Below are 15,376 nucleotides of genomic sequence, written 5' to 3' on the forward strand. Positions count from 1 at the left end.
ACAATACTGTTGTTTATAGCAAATAAAAAAAAAACTATTTTAAAATTTTTTCTTTAACAATGAAGAAAAATACAACTAAAAACAGAGAAAAAGAAAGAGTATATTCAAATGTTGAAAAAGCAAAAAAATTAAACTAATTAAAAGAACCGCAGACAGATTTAGAGTCTTTTGGTTATGAGACCATTGGATCAATAAAAAGTGTTGTTTAAATTTGTACAGAAAATAACATAGACATAGGTCTGGAGTTTGAAAATGTTGACTTATAAATGTGAAATTTAGCAAGCAGCAAAACTAAGTTCACTACATACAACTGCTTACTTTTAGGTTGTTCATACTGAACATACCCCAACATCTTTCCGTCACATCACGTTTTATGTATCTTATGTACGTATTTATTACGCTTCCACCACATGTGCTCTGATTGGACGAGCGCTTCAACAACATCCATGTTGATTGGCCCTTTAGGTAGCAATAATTTCAGACTAAGCAATGCGGACGTGTCTTACTGAACATCCGCGCAAAACAGTGAAACAGCGCCATTTTGGCTCAATGTTCACAGTTCACTTCAACACGGAACGGTTCAAATTAAACATCCCAACATTAAATCGCGATGCACGGAAAAAGAGTCTTGTTCATTTATTTAAAATCTTCGCTATAAACCCAGTGCTGAAGAGTAGCGCCAGTGTGACCATGCGGGCTTAGGTTTGTGTAACAGATTCAGTATTTACATTCTGCTGGAACTGACATTTACATGCTGACATCAGTGCAGTGAACGCCTTTTATTGATATGGACGGCTCGAGTCCGCTTTTAGCCGCTGCTGGTTCAGACGGTGACCGCTCCAGCTCGGAGGGCGAATACACGCTGGCCGGCGGACCCTCTGCGGGAGACACCGAGAAGCGGGAGGGCGAGTCGCCGATGGAAGCTGCCGGTGCAGGCACGGTGGGCTTCAGTATCTCCCGGCTGGACACCCTGAGCGCGCTGAGGCTCAACCGGACGCGACCGGCCGCGGACACCGAGCTCCGGTACCTGCACCTTTTATGGAAGCCCGGTGAGCTGCTACAGGCGGGACGGAGCACACCAGGAAAAATCACATCGAGCAGGGTGAGGCGGCTGGCAAGAGCCCGGAGGAACATGGGGCCCATTGGAAAAGACCTGCATGGTGTGTGTACACGAGCAGAAGATACACACTACAAATAATTCTGTAATCATGTACATCAAAGACTGCATGTAATTATAATTCATGGATGCTTATAAATGAAAATTTTAGAAACCCACAAATTTATTTCTAACTAAAAGACATAAAAACAACCTGAATATTATTATATATCAAATTAAATACATTTATTTTCTTAAACTTTAACTTACTTTCAGGTGAAAATTTGAATTATTTTTTTCAGTCTGCAGTGGTGAATAGGCGTTAATTTATCAGCCATATAGGCAACAGGCTTTGTTACAAATGTTTTGTTTGGCTCTAATATAGCTATAGATAATTTCAGGTTTTGTATAAGTTCTCCATACAAACCCAGATCCAAAATTATACAAATGCATACATATTTTAGAAATTGTCAAGTCAAAAAAGAAATAAGAACAAAAATGTGGATTTGCAATGCTTTTCCTACACTAATATTAGGCTTTTATACACTGCTCAAGTAAATAAACCAAAATGAAATGTTAGTCTTTATCTTGTACGAACTAAAATAAACTTTATTTCTTTGTACTATATGTTTATACTATATAAACATCATATATAACCTTAAACATTAAGTGCTGAAATGCAAAACTGTAAATTCGTCCTTTAGTGATGAACAATAATACACTAATTAAAGAATAGTTTTCATAGTTAATTAAAATCTAGCATTCAACCAACCATGTTTAGTGAAAGGAGTAGCATAAGATTGAGAAAATGTAGCAGTTAAATCCTCAGTTGTATGATTTCGCATCAGTATGTCAAACTAGTCACTATGTTGCTATTATTATCATCCATGACCCATATTTTTTAACCAACCACATGTCCTGTTTTAGCTGTGAAGAGGCTCAGAGAAGCTGCCAATTCAAATGATATAGATACAGGTGAGAATAACCAGCAGCATGACTCTGAAAGTTATACTATATGGTAAGATTTGATCTACAGTTAAATAATAATGTGTTCACTTTTGAAAAATGTAACCCCTTCTAGTGAGACGATTGCTGGAAGATGATACTGATCCTTGTGCTGCTGATGACAAAGGCAGGACAGCCTTACACTTCTCTTCCTGCAATGGCAATGAGACTATCGGTAAGTGCGAACTAAACTGTTTGCATTACATACTTTACATTTTTATTGCATACATATCAGTGCATTGCATAGTATCAAACCGTAGTGTTTTATTGACTAAAACCAAAAAGATTGTTAGGGTTTTAAATGATGAAAGATTGATTTGATAAATTATAAAGTATACATGCTTTTCCATTTTTACTCTCTCAATCTCCACTTGTAATTAATCAGTCCAGTTGCTGTTGAGTTATGGTGCTGACCCAAACCAGAGAGACAGCCTTGGGAACACACCATTGCATCTGGGTAAGAATTGTATATTCAGCAAATATTTTTAGACATATTTATTTGCATCTTTGTGTGTCATTATTGCATTATGATTTTACAGCTGCCTGCACCAACCACGTGCCTGTGATCACAACCTTACTGCGAGGAGGTAAGTTCGAAACCAGTCTTAAGGTTATATTTGTGACAATGACTAAAAATGCATTTTATGGGACAAAATTGTCTATATATAATAATAATATAGTATCAAAGTCATTAAAATATTAAGGTAAATTCATCTTGTACAAAAAAACTGTGTAAACTTCAGTCTGTAAAATGTATCAAACTTAATTTTGATAAGTGTTATGCATTACTAAGCACTTCTTTTGGGCAACTTTAAAATATTATTTTCTCAGTTTTTTTTACCCTCAGATCAATTTTTTTTATTAATAGTTGTATTTCTGCCCAATATCCTCCTATCACAGTAAATTGTCCTCCAACTAGAAAGTTTATTTATTCAGCTTTCAGATGTTGTATAAATTTCAATTTCCAAAAATTGACCTTTATGACCAATGACAAGCAGTGGATCTAAGATTTTTCATATATTTTTTCAAGGGGTTGTTCACATTTAGGATGAATATTTCTTGATAATCAACTCGCCATTGTCTTTCAAGATATTTCTTTCTTTTCATTGGTCAAAAAAAAAGAAGGTTTTTGAGGAAAGCATGCAGGATTTTTCTCCATATAGTGATTTGAGTGGTTGGTTGCTTAGTGCTTTGGGATGCAAACTTTTAAGGTTGAAAAGTATATACTTTTTTTTTTTTTTTTTTTAAGAAAATGTGTAGTAATTAAAAAATGTTTTTAATTTTAAGCTTGTAAGTGTGTAAACTCTACAAAAAGCTTCATTACTTAAAGTACCTTAAGAAATAAACATGTTGAACGATAAAGGGTTTAGAAAATTGTCAGGATTTTCTGTTCTGAAAGTAAACCAATTCTTCAACAAAACAGTGTATATTTTACGTCAAGCAATAGTTTACATAAAATTATAATTAATTATCCCTCATGTGGATTCAAATGTTTTTGAGTTTCTTTTCTTCTGCTGAACACAAAAAAGAAATGATATTTTGAAGAATGCTGGCACCCATTGACTTCTATAGTACAGGGTTTCTACAGGTTTCATCAAGTCAAATTTAAGACTTTTTAAGACCTTATAAAAACCATTTTAAGACCATAATGAATGAAATTTCAGACGTACAATAGGCTAAACACTAAAAAATTTTAATGGTCAAGATAGAACTGTAAAAAAAAACATTAAAAACAAAAGTTATTGCAAGGAAGATAATACATGTGTAATAATAAGTAATTAGAGTTAATAAATAAACGTTTCTTAACTTTTATTGAAATATATTTTTAGGGATTGAATGGCTGTTGACCCGATTAGGTATAGCTTTACATTGACATAGGAAAATAAAGATTGAAATTGAAAAGAAAAATGATTTAAGATTGAAAAAAAAAATGATTTAAGATCTACGACACAATATTTTAGTGGATTTAAAACTTTTTAGGGCCTAAAATTTGGTTTTTGAAATTTAAGACATTTTAGGACTTTTTAAGACCACGCAGAAACCCTGATAGTAGGAAATCAATTACTATGGATGTAGCATTTTTCTGTAGTGTTCAACAGATGAAAGAAACTCAGACAGGTTTTGAATGAGTGAAGGGTGAAAAAATGAAAACAGAACTTTTGGATGAACTATTCTTTTAACATCCCCTATTCACAAATGTAATTCATTGTGGTTCTGAATGTCTCTTTAGGTGCTCGTGTTGATGCTCTGGATCGTGCTGGAAGGACTCCTCTCCATCTCGCCCGCTCCAAGCTCAACATCTTGCAAGAGGGAGACTCGCGTAGCCTAGAGACCCTCAGAGGAGAGGTCACACAGGTATCGAGCACATGCTTAATCAAATTTACACACAAACTTTTTCTAGAAACTTCAAGTTGAGCATATGGCATTTACACTTATGAATGTGTTTAAAAGGGCTGCACTGTTTAGCCCACTTAAAGATTAGTTTACCCAAAAATAAAAATCTTGCCATTAATTCCAATGCATTCTAATCCCCAAGACGTTTGTTCATCTTTGGAAGACAAATTCAGATATTTTAGATTCAATCTGAGAGCTCCATCGTCCTCCATAGACAGCAATGGCCCGAGATGTTCAAAGTCCTGAAAATGAACCAAAAAGGCAAAAGATTTCATGTGACTTTGGTTCAACTGTAATATAAAGCTTTAAAAACACTTTTGTGTGCCAAAAAAAAATTTAGTAACTCAATTTAACCAAAGCAATCAGTCAAAATATCTAAGTAAAATTGGGGTTTTTTTGGCTGATGAAGATTTAAGATGCGTTTAAACAATTACAGGTTTGTTGTGTTTTTTTTTATAGATCTGCACTTTTGGGCCAAAAGATTGTGTTTAAAGAGGTGGTCCAGAGTGTATTTTTAAGGCTTAGTTGTGTTTATAAGATGCAAAGCAATGTGTGCTCATGCTTGATTTGTGGAAAACCACCTTATTTTTTCATATACCCTACTTTGATTAAATACAGATACTTAGCTAACATGAAAACGACTGTCATATTTCCTAGTTCCTCTGAAAGGAAATCCCTCAAGAGGCTCTGATTGGTCAGCTAACATAATGTGCTGTGATTTGTGGATCGGCTCCACATCACCAGGAAGCATTACGCCTCTTCAATCATGCGCTTTTCGCACTGTGTCATTTAGAGTAGCTGTTAGCCGTATCAGTTTGAGCTTGAATCTGACAAAAAAATGAAGAGGACACAGCTTAACCTCACACCTGCTCTCTAAAATAACATCTGACAAGTGTCTTTCACATATATTAGGAATAAACATGTAAGTAATATGAAATGTTCACATATCTTTTGAGGATTTGTTATTTGAGATGTAGAGCGCAGGGAAAGCGGCCACATAGAGAGACACTGCAGCGCTGTTGAAGATTGTGGATGTTTACAACGGTTTTATGGATAAATATGAAATCGTAACTAAATTGTTAGCGGTGCCAAACAGCATTTCCTGTTGTTTACATCCTTGTTTATGTCCTTTCTGCAACAAAAGGTTAACACTACAAAACTGTGCATGTAATAGATCAATTATTATGTAATTATTAAGGAAATATGGAAAACCATAGGAGCCATTAAAGGGTTTTTCAGTACATTACAAATATATGTGAATGCAAGTATTCAAATGCAAAAAAATGCAATTGTAAATTTGAGTTTGTGTAGGGCAGCATTTAAAGTATTGCAAACTCAGATTATGAGCCGTATGTGTAACTTGATTATAGAAACTTTGATGATTTGATTATTGAAGTCACATTCACAACAATTATAGTTTTATTTTGAAATTTTTTCTGACGTCTATGATAATCATTGTAGGAAAAAAGCCTCTTGTAGCGAGTAAATAAATGTCATATGACAGATGGGCAATAATGTTTCAAGGCAATCTTTTATTGTAATTCATAGTACAAAGTCAGACAAAATGATGTTCCTTCAGTAAAGTGTAAGTGGTTTGTGTAAAAAACATTTAGAGCAATGACAACTATTAGTGTAAGGATAACGTAATATTAACAATGTTAATTAGTACAAATAAAATGTCCATGTGATAATAAACTTTTGGTGATGTTTTGGCATAGGGCTGTGCAATTAATTGAAAATCCGATTTCGATTTCGGCTTCTAACGATTATGAAAAATCATTAATCGAGATAAACGATTATTCCATTATTTACCGCCCCCTTTCCAGTTTTCCTCACTTGTTGCTCTTAAAAGCTCGAAAGACCGCATGCTTATGTGTGTGCGGCACGCAGACAGTCAGAAGCTTGCGGTCTGCACTTGGTCTCATACGCACACTGTGACGAGCAGAGCGCAGACATCTAAAGTAATCTTAACGTGAGCGCTTAAAGGTCAAATAGGTGTCAAAACACGGTGTTTAGTGATTATTCCTATTAACCCTCATTTTGTAATAAGGATCAAAAGACATGTAAAGGCGAAACCATTATAGTAACAGCGCGCAATTCTTACTGCCGCCTTTTTTATCATGGTTAATAAAACAACGAGAAAATCCCTTACTGCTCTTGACTGAAGACTTTTTTTTTTTACTTAAAAGTGTTTTTCTTACAGTGAAGATGCTTAAAGCACAGTTTGTTTCATATTTTTATTCTATTGTATTTATTTCTCTTTCCTTTGCAGGGTGGAAAATAACTGTATAAATGCAGTTGAAGTCAGAATTATTAGCCCTCCTGAATATTAGCAACCCTTTTCCCCCAAATTCTGTTTAATGGAAAGATTTTTTTTCAATACATTTCTAAACATAATAGTTTTAATAACCCATTTCTAATAACTGATTTATTTTATCTTTGCTATGATGACAGCACATAATATTAGACTAGATATTTTTTAAATACAAGCATTCAAATTCAAAGTGATTCAAAGGCTTAATTAGGGTAATTAGGCAGTTTATTGCATAACAGTAGTTTCTTCTGCAGACAATCAAAAATATATATTGCCTAAAGCGGCTAATAATATTGACCTTAAAAGAGGTTTCAAAATATTTAAATCTGCTTTTATTCTAGCCAAAACAAAACAAATAAGCCTTTCTCCGTAAGAAGAAATATTAGAGGAAATACTGTTAAAATTCCTTGCTCTGTTAAACATAATTTATACATTTTTTTAATTGTCAGGAGTGCTAATAATTTTGACTACAACTAATCGTTTGGAATAATCATGATTACAATTATGACCAAAATAATCGTGATTATAATTGTTCCCAAAATCGAGCAGCCCTATTTTGGCAGCAGTTATATGCAAAAATGAGCAAACATTCAGATAAATTCCTTATTAATGTTTATGATCCCTACGATCCTATTTTACTGGACATTTATATGTGCTGTAATAGACAATTAATGGATGATCTCTGGGTATGTTTGTAGATCATTCAGATGCTGAGGGAGTATCTGAATATAATGGGACAGAGTGAAGAGAGGGAGAAACTAGAGCACATCTCAACCCAGCTGCAGAACACCCGCACCAGAGAACAGGTAAACACACACATCTGAGATCTAACACAGCCCTTTAATAATGTACAAACAGCACCCCAATGCACTACAAGCTAAATTCAAGCAACGATGGTGTGATACCAATTAAAACCACATTACGGCTAAATAAATTCACTTAGGCTAAACAATGATGTTTAATATTACTTGATTTAAATGTTCAAACAGCTTATAATAAATGCATTAATGTTGCAATAATATGTATTTTTTGATACTGAGTAAAAATGCAACCCAGTTTTGCATTTATTTGTGCATTAAATTATAATGGTTATTATAGCCTAGGAAAGCCCACATAGAAAATGTGCCGGCAGTATTCCACAGTTCGTTCAATCTATTTATTTACTCAAGTAAATGTGTGTAAATATACATTTAGTCAGTTTATATATTGATTTAAGTAATATCATTAAACAATATGCAAATGTTTAGATCATTTATAAATAATAGTTATTGCAAAGTACTATTTTCTGTCTTGTAGTGGATGTATTATATGAGAGACCTGCTGTAGCTTTGTTTACCAAATAAGTGGTTCTTGGATTTTGACTGCAAACTTTAAATTAAAAAAATATTTCAGGTTTGGTTTTCAGCTCCTTTATTCTTAAAATCATTAAGCATAAATCTGCAGTTTTCATTTTTTAAACAAAATTATCAGCATTGTTGGAAGCCGTGATGCTATGTAACACTGAAAGCAAAATAAATGTTGAATGTAGAAGCTGCCGTGCTCATAATTTCGCCTTTTTGAACTTGGCTTTAAGTAAGTTAGCATTATAATATATTTTTACAAGTAAAAGTCTTAAACTGACCAATATGTTTATGTACTTGCAGTGCTCAGCATAATTGAGTACACCCCATTTTGAAAATGAATATTTGTATCTGTTTCTCAGTAAATATAAGCAATGTATTTTGGTGCATTTAATTTATTAAACATATATATATATATATATATATATATATATATATATATATATATATATATATATATATATAAATAATATTTAGCCACCAAACATATTTAGAAATTGAAAGACAATACAACTAAATTCAAGCAAAATATTGCAAAAAAAAAAAAAAAAAATGACAACCTACAATATTTTTATTTTGAAATTATTTAATTGGTTTGCGTCTCTTGATTTTTCCTCATTTTTAAATTTGTATTTAATATTATTCTATAACATATATTTGGTTGTACTAGTTTTTGGACCGTTATCGTAACTTATTTTGTTAGAAAAGCTTCAGATTTGGCTTCAGTACTGATTAATCTAATGTTTATGCAGAAAAATTATATTGTATAGCTTCCTATTAAAAATATGAATTCAAAAGACTTTGTGATTTGTGAGGGGTGTATTTGTAAATACTGACCACTGTATTATCCAAAGTCTTTTTAAGTACACCTCTGTTCTTTTGATCTGACTGTAGCGCTTGGACATTTTTTCTTTCATGCTATCTGCAGGTGGATGAAGTGACCGATTTACTGGCCAGCTTCACGTCTCTCAGTATTCAGATGCAGAATATGGGAGACAGGTAGAGAAGCACTGAAGAAAAGATGACAGAAGATGGGACAGCTGTGGCTTTTGTTGGGAAAACTATTTATATATGACATGCCTACATCAATGATTCTGGTTATTTAACTGCAACTTTGAGAAAATGACACATTGCCTTTGTTATTTTTCACCCTTAAAGGGATAGTTCACACAAAAATGAACATTTACCAATTGTCCTCTTTTAAGTGGTTCAAAATCTTTAAATTTCTTTCTTCTGCTAAACACAAATACGTTGAAGAAAGCTGAAAACCTGTAACCATTAAATTTATAGTAGAAAAAACAAATACCATGGAAGTCAATGCTTAGAGGTGTCCAGCTTTCATTGAAATATCATATTTTGTGTTCAATAGAAGAAGAAAAAAGACACACAGGTTTGGAAAGCGTGAATGGTGAGTAAATGATGGATATTTCAGTTTTGAATGAACTATCCTTTTAGGAAATAACTCATTCCTTTCTGATATGCCTTTATTGTAGCCTATAATGTCACTGTTTACTGTATTATTAATTTTTGTAATTGACAATTAAGACTGCCAAATAAATGACAATGCCAAAAGTGTATGCTGACTCAGTCTTTAATATGATTTAATTTGATCTTATATTGTGTTAAATTAATAATCTGTCGTTTTTATATAATAAAAATCTCGAATGTGTACTTTATTAATACACAGTTGTGGTTGCAAAGATGGGGGTTTTCATTGTTGTGATACACTCTGCTCTCAAAGTCCCTCCTCCTCATCTTTGGCTGCTTTTGTTGTTGACTCCCATCAAAGACGGCGTCGCGCGCCAACTAAACCCACATCCAACCCGAGGTAATATTTCAGCGATTATTGCACAACACTTGTATTATGTCCATACAAATCGCGTGCATTCCGTGCCAATTTTGCAGTACATTAAAAACCCTTAATGTTGCATAGCGGTAGCGCGCGGTTATTCGAGTTGTAACCCGATACCGGCCTGTGTGCGCCGCAGCAGCGGGTCCGCGCGCGCCGGACGGTCCGGCAGAGACGCGCCGCTCGCCCGCAGCAGCTCAAATCCTCTTGAGTTTCAACAGGGAAGCGCTGGATCCTGATGAAGCGAAGGGAAGGGGGTGTGCGAGTCTGCATTTCTTCGAAAGTAGGCGGGAAATGTGTAATATCGAGTGTCGAGGCAGATCGTGTTGTTGGATTCCAGCAATTGTCACTGGAAGCTTGACTGAAGCGGCTGGAGGAAACTGATGCGTGTTGTAGAGCCCGATCCCTCACTAATGACTGTGTGTGTTTGTGTGTGCGTTCAGGAGAGCGGCTTCACAGTGCTTTAACACTTCTGCATGCTACACTGTCGCAACTTGAAGAACAATTTAATGGCAACTGGAGGATGAGTGGAAAAGAGTGTAGCTTTTCGATCTTTTGCTTCAGCATAAGTTTTTATTTATTTGTCCTTAAAGTGTAACATCTGATTATGTGGCATAATCATTTCTGTTTTGTATTGTTTAATACCCTCCACTATAATAGTAAAACACTTTCTGGAATACCTTTTTTGCTTTTAGTCCAAGATCAAATTGTTTTGGCGCACACGGGGACTGGGAAATGTTTCATTATTACTCACTGTCTAATTTAATACTTTTTTCCCCTTATTTTTCTGTACTCCATTTTAGTGGCTACCTGGTGCTGTTTAAAGCTTGAAAATTCTTTAAAATTATGAAAAATAATTATACTATTTTTAATCTGACATTTTTCTGTCACGTGTTAAAAAGTGTTTTAAGTTTTTATATATTTGCCCTTTATGTTTGAATTGTTAAACATCTGATTATATGGCACACCTTTGGTTCTGTATTGGGATAATACCTGACGATATAATACTAAAATATGTTTTGCACTTATAAAGCAAACTTATGTTTGCTTTTAGTCCATGATCAAATATGTTTTAGCACTATGAGTATACTCAGGGCCTGGAAAATGTTTCATTATTTCCCAAGTTCCAATTTAATATTTTTTGGGTGTTCTGTACTCCATTATAATGGCTTTTTAGAGCTGTTAAAAAAAAAAAAAAACGTAAAAATGTTTTTTTATCTGAGAAGTAAATTTAAGTACATTTTTTCCCGTACAGAAGTATTATTTTTCTTTCATGTGTTAAACTAAACTTTTATTTTGGTAGGTTGTTATGAAGACTTGAGTTTTTTTTGTGTGTGTGTATGATTTTACAGTAGTTTTTCTTGCATAAAAAGGCATGCCATTTATTATAATTTTATTATGAATACAGCATGGGCCGGTTAGATTCTGATGGTATGATAATCTTAGATAAGAACATCATGGTTTCATGGTGTCGTGATTACTGTTCTAATATATATTCTTTTTAAATATATGCATAAAAAACAAAAACTTTTTCCCCTTTCAGCACAAAATATTTTTTTTGAGAAACATTTATAATATTTTGGAGTAGTTAACATGTAAGGCTAAATAATTAAAATCAATCATTGACTTCTGCTGTCTTCGTTAGTTTCAAAAACACAGATCTCCTTATGGTTTAAAACGGCATCTTTGGAAATCTTTTCTGCAGGAGATGCTGTTGTCCTAAAACACAACAACAAAAACGTAAATAAAATGTTACGTATACCGTAAGAACGGTATAGCAGAAAATGTTGGCACTTTTAAAACTTTGACTTTTCCAAATCACGGTATACCTTGAAAACGGTTATCGTCCCATGCCTAACAGCAATTCCATTAATTCATGCATAATTTGCCAAATTCCACGTTACATACACTTACTACTTTTATTTTTAATAAGCTGCTGGAAGAGTTATATAATTTTAAAAGCAGTAGATAAGAATTCAGGCATCATAAGCTTGAAGAGAAAACACAATATATATATATATATATATATATATATATATATATATATATATATAATTATTATTATTATTTTTTTAATATAATTTGACACACAAACATGTAGTCTGACACTACAGGCTGCAAGGCAGTGCAGATATTGTGTTGAAAACAGAATTATTAGTTATCTATGCACGAAAGGTCATTTATGTTTTAAAATCAGCATGAGAAGTTGCAATAGTCTTTTTCCTCTTATATTGCGATGTGTATCCAAAAGAAATGTCTTTAAAGACAAGAAAGACGTATAATGTTGTCCATTACAATTGCCCAATTTTGTACATTTTATACAAATAATTTAAAAATATATTTTGTATATATAAAAATATATATATATTTATGTCCTTTTTAATGTACTTTTTAGTGCCCTAGAATTACGCAATGGGGAAAAGATGAAATAACAGAATCGAGTTTTCTCAAATTCTTCAACAAAAAAAGAAGCTTTTTTTATTTTCATTAAAGTCCACATGAACCTGAAGCTGCAACCATTAAATAGTTCTTTTCCTATCAACTTGATAACTGTGATGTCACGCCGAGCGGCTTTTGAGTCCAAGCACCATATCAAACTATATGGGAACACTCAACAAATGGTAAAAATAAACATTTCCAAAGCGATGTACTACTTTCGAAAATCACGATCGCAATATATATATATATATATATATATATATATATATATATATATATATATATATATATATATATATATATATATATATATATATATATCCATGCTTAATATCAGATGGCCAGAAAGTGATAAATGTTTTATAAATTGTACAAATATTGATGTCTGTGATGCAGCAAGTCCAGAGACTGTTGTGTGTACACCATCAATTCATAGAAAATTCACTTTAATGACTAAAATACCATGGAAGTGGTCATAAACGAATATTTCCTTAATTTAAATGAGCAGCAGCTTGGACCTGCAAACAGTATTCCATACCTCACCACCTAACAAGCGGATTGTGACAGTTCCTTTAGAAACAGAATATTAAATGAGAAAACAGTGGGCGTGGCTTGTTTTTTCTTCTGCGAGCTGATTGGATAAAGTAAAGTAGGCTTTTCATTCAGTAAGATTGGGAAATGAGTTTTAGTCAAGTTATTACAACCTTGTTAGGTTGACACGTCCTCCTCAACCATTACTGTTTGTTATCAAAACTGACTGACTAAAGAGGCGTGGTTAAATGTTAACCACGCCCAATACCTCAAAATCATGAAAATTTAACTGGAAAAAACAGGAAGTGCATTTAGGATTTTAATTTTAGATTATAAAGGCAAACTATTTATTTTTTCTTAATGACATGCGCATATTAATTGTTCATCACAAAATGGCAATGTGAGCTGATTAGAACCAAATCCTATGGTTAGTTTTGGTTTCATTTGTACTTTAAAATGTCTAGAAAGAAAGATAAGTATAGAACACAAGAACAATTTAAAACAAGCAAAAAAATAAAAATAAAAAACTCTGGATCTAGAATTTCATAAAGCACTCATATAATTAGTTTTTTTGACTGATCTGCAACTTGCATTTGTTCTTGTGCATTAGACTCGCATGACTGACCAGTTCCAGCTGAAGAGCAAGGACTGAACATGGCCTTTGAGGAGATCAGAAAGAAAGGAATGATGGGTAAAGTCTGTCACACAAAAGAACCACAATACACTCAAAACAAATCCCTAACAAACCTACATTGAAATGTGGTTTCCCTGTAGATGTTCCAGGTGCTGAAGGAGAGGTCAGTCTTGTTGCAGGTCGCAGCCAAAGAGAGAAGAAGCGTTCTTATAAAGATCTGTTGAGAGAGGAAGAAGAAATCGCAGCACAGGTGTGCAAAACCTCCAAGAAACACCACAAGGTAACAGCAGGGAGTTACGGTGATGTCAAACAACAAGTTGCAGTTATAATAACAATTGATAATTGATTGCAGTATACAGTATATGATCCATAACCTTGTTATGTGAAAAAAACAATACAAGTGACAACTTCAAAGTAGTTCCTAAGGATATTAATGAACAAGCAACTTGATGTGATGTTACTGTAACATCTGGCCTGAGAAATATTTGGACTTTTTTTTCCTCTCTCAGACCACTAGTCATTGATTCTTGCTTAGAGATGCTGCGATCAGTGTTCTCATATGTGAGTAAAATAATTATTTTGCTGCCAAAATTGCATACAAGTCATATTTAAAAAATTAAACATGCTATTTAAAAATATAGCTTTACAAGAAACAAACATGACATTCAAAATACAAGGTCATTAAAATATTCACATAATATATAAATACAAAATCATGAAGAAAATATATTGATTAATCCCAAATAAAATGGTTATTTTAAAACATAAATCGACTAGATTACATAAAAGAAATAATAAACTACTTTATTTCATTAATAATAACCTTAAAAAACTGTTGAAAGAGTTATTGACTTACTACATAAAACTACCTCTATATACATTAATTTTGAATGCAATATGTTATAATAAATAATATTATAATATATAATAAATGTAAAATAAATATAAAGAGACAAATAAATACAATTACAAGCTTGTTTAATGGGCTAAACTGTTTGATTAGGCGTGCAGATTATACTTGATTGATATTAAGTCTTGTAGTTTTCTCAAAAGCTTCTTTATTTTCATATTCATTGCACTTTGTGAAAGCCTACCTAAACAAATCTACTTTTATTTGAATGTTTTAGTGCATATTTGTTAACATATTTCATAGTCTAGAAGTAATTTAAATCAAATCCCCTAGAATAAATATATGCAGAATTACAGGGGTTTATCTGTATGGTCTGATCAGAGCATAGCTGTAGTCGTAGATCAGTGGCCATACATGAGTTGTATTACTTCACATATTTGGCTGTTTGAACATGCACTGTCATCTTTTTAGGATTCTGAGCTTTTCCTGCTAGGAGGAGATTCTCACAAGAAAAAGAAGAAGCATTCGAGTGATGATTACTATCACAGAGGTGAGGAGTTCTGTCTTATTTTAGAGACATCAGTTTCTCTATTCATGAGATTTCATTTATTTGAAATATTCAGTGACTCTGACATGAGTATCTCTTTTAGTTTTTAAAACGTAGCATATGAAGTAATGTTGGAGACCCCTGCTGAAGAACCAAGATACAACATTACTAGCTTTTAGTTTTTTCAATGAAATTGTGTCAATTGGAATTGTGTTAGTCTGTGATAAAGGAGCTGAAGCTCAAGTTTGCTCAGACTTACTGTGTTGCTCTATTTAAACAAATAAATGCAATGTTTACGATTAAACACAATGTATGCAATGTAAACAATTAAATGTTTCATTGAATATATTGAATTATTTTTTTCCAGCTTAAAATAC

At 33.0% G+C, this 15,376-nt stretch overlaps 2 protein-coding genes across 5 annotated transcripts in view; both read left to right on the top strand.

Moving 5' to 3' along the window:
• Window positions 1-15,376, top strand: part of hmgxb4a (HMG box domain containing 4a) — a 28,423-nt gene that overhangs the window by 2,787 nt on the left and 10,260 nt on the right. Inside the window, exons 1-4 of one of the 4 annotated variants that reach the window (XM_005163910.5) lie at window positions 9,913-9,977; window positions 13,579-13,659; window positions 13,743-13,882; window positions 14,924-15,002. In XM_005163910.5, the coding sequence (XP_005163967.1) occupies window positions 13,623-13,659; window positions 13,743-13,882; window positions 14,924-15,002 (256 nt within the window). In that variant the 5' untranslated portion in view covers window positions 9,913-9,977; window positions 13,579-13,622. Of the gene's footprint in view, window positions 1-9,912; window positions 9,978-13,578; window positions 13,660-13,742; window positions 13,883-14,923; window positions 15,003-15,376 lie in introns of those variants that run through there. The other 3 variants (XM_009299429.4, NM_001127512.1, XM_073942032.1) reach the window with 3 other exon arrangements.
• On the top strand, window positions 631-9,724 carry ankrd54 (ankyrin repeat domain 54). The gene is made up of 8 exons (NM_001002578.1): window positions 631-1,160; window positions 2,024-2,071; window positions 2,178-2,276; window positions 2,487-2,558; window positions 2,641-2,688; window positions 4,332-4,456; window positions 7,508-7,615; window positions 9,078-9,724. The coding sequence occupies exons 1-8, from the start codon at window positions 788-790 to the stop codon at window positions 9,150-9,152; spliced, it is 948 nt and encodes a 315-aa protein (NP_001002578.1). The 5' UTR covers window positions 631-787; the 3' UTR covers window positions 9,153-9,724.

The sequence above is a fragment of the Danio rerio genome, chromosome 3 (genome assembly GCF_049306965.1).
Source record: "Danio rerio strain Tuebingen ecotype United States chromosome 3, GRCz12tu, whole genome shotgun sequence".
Taxonomy (NCBI): domain Eukaryota; kingdom Metazoa; phylum Chordata; class Actinopteri; order Cypriniformes; family Danionidae; genus Danio; species Danio rerio.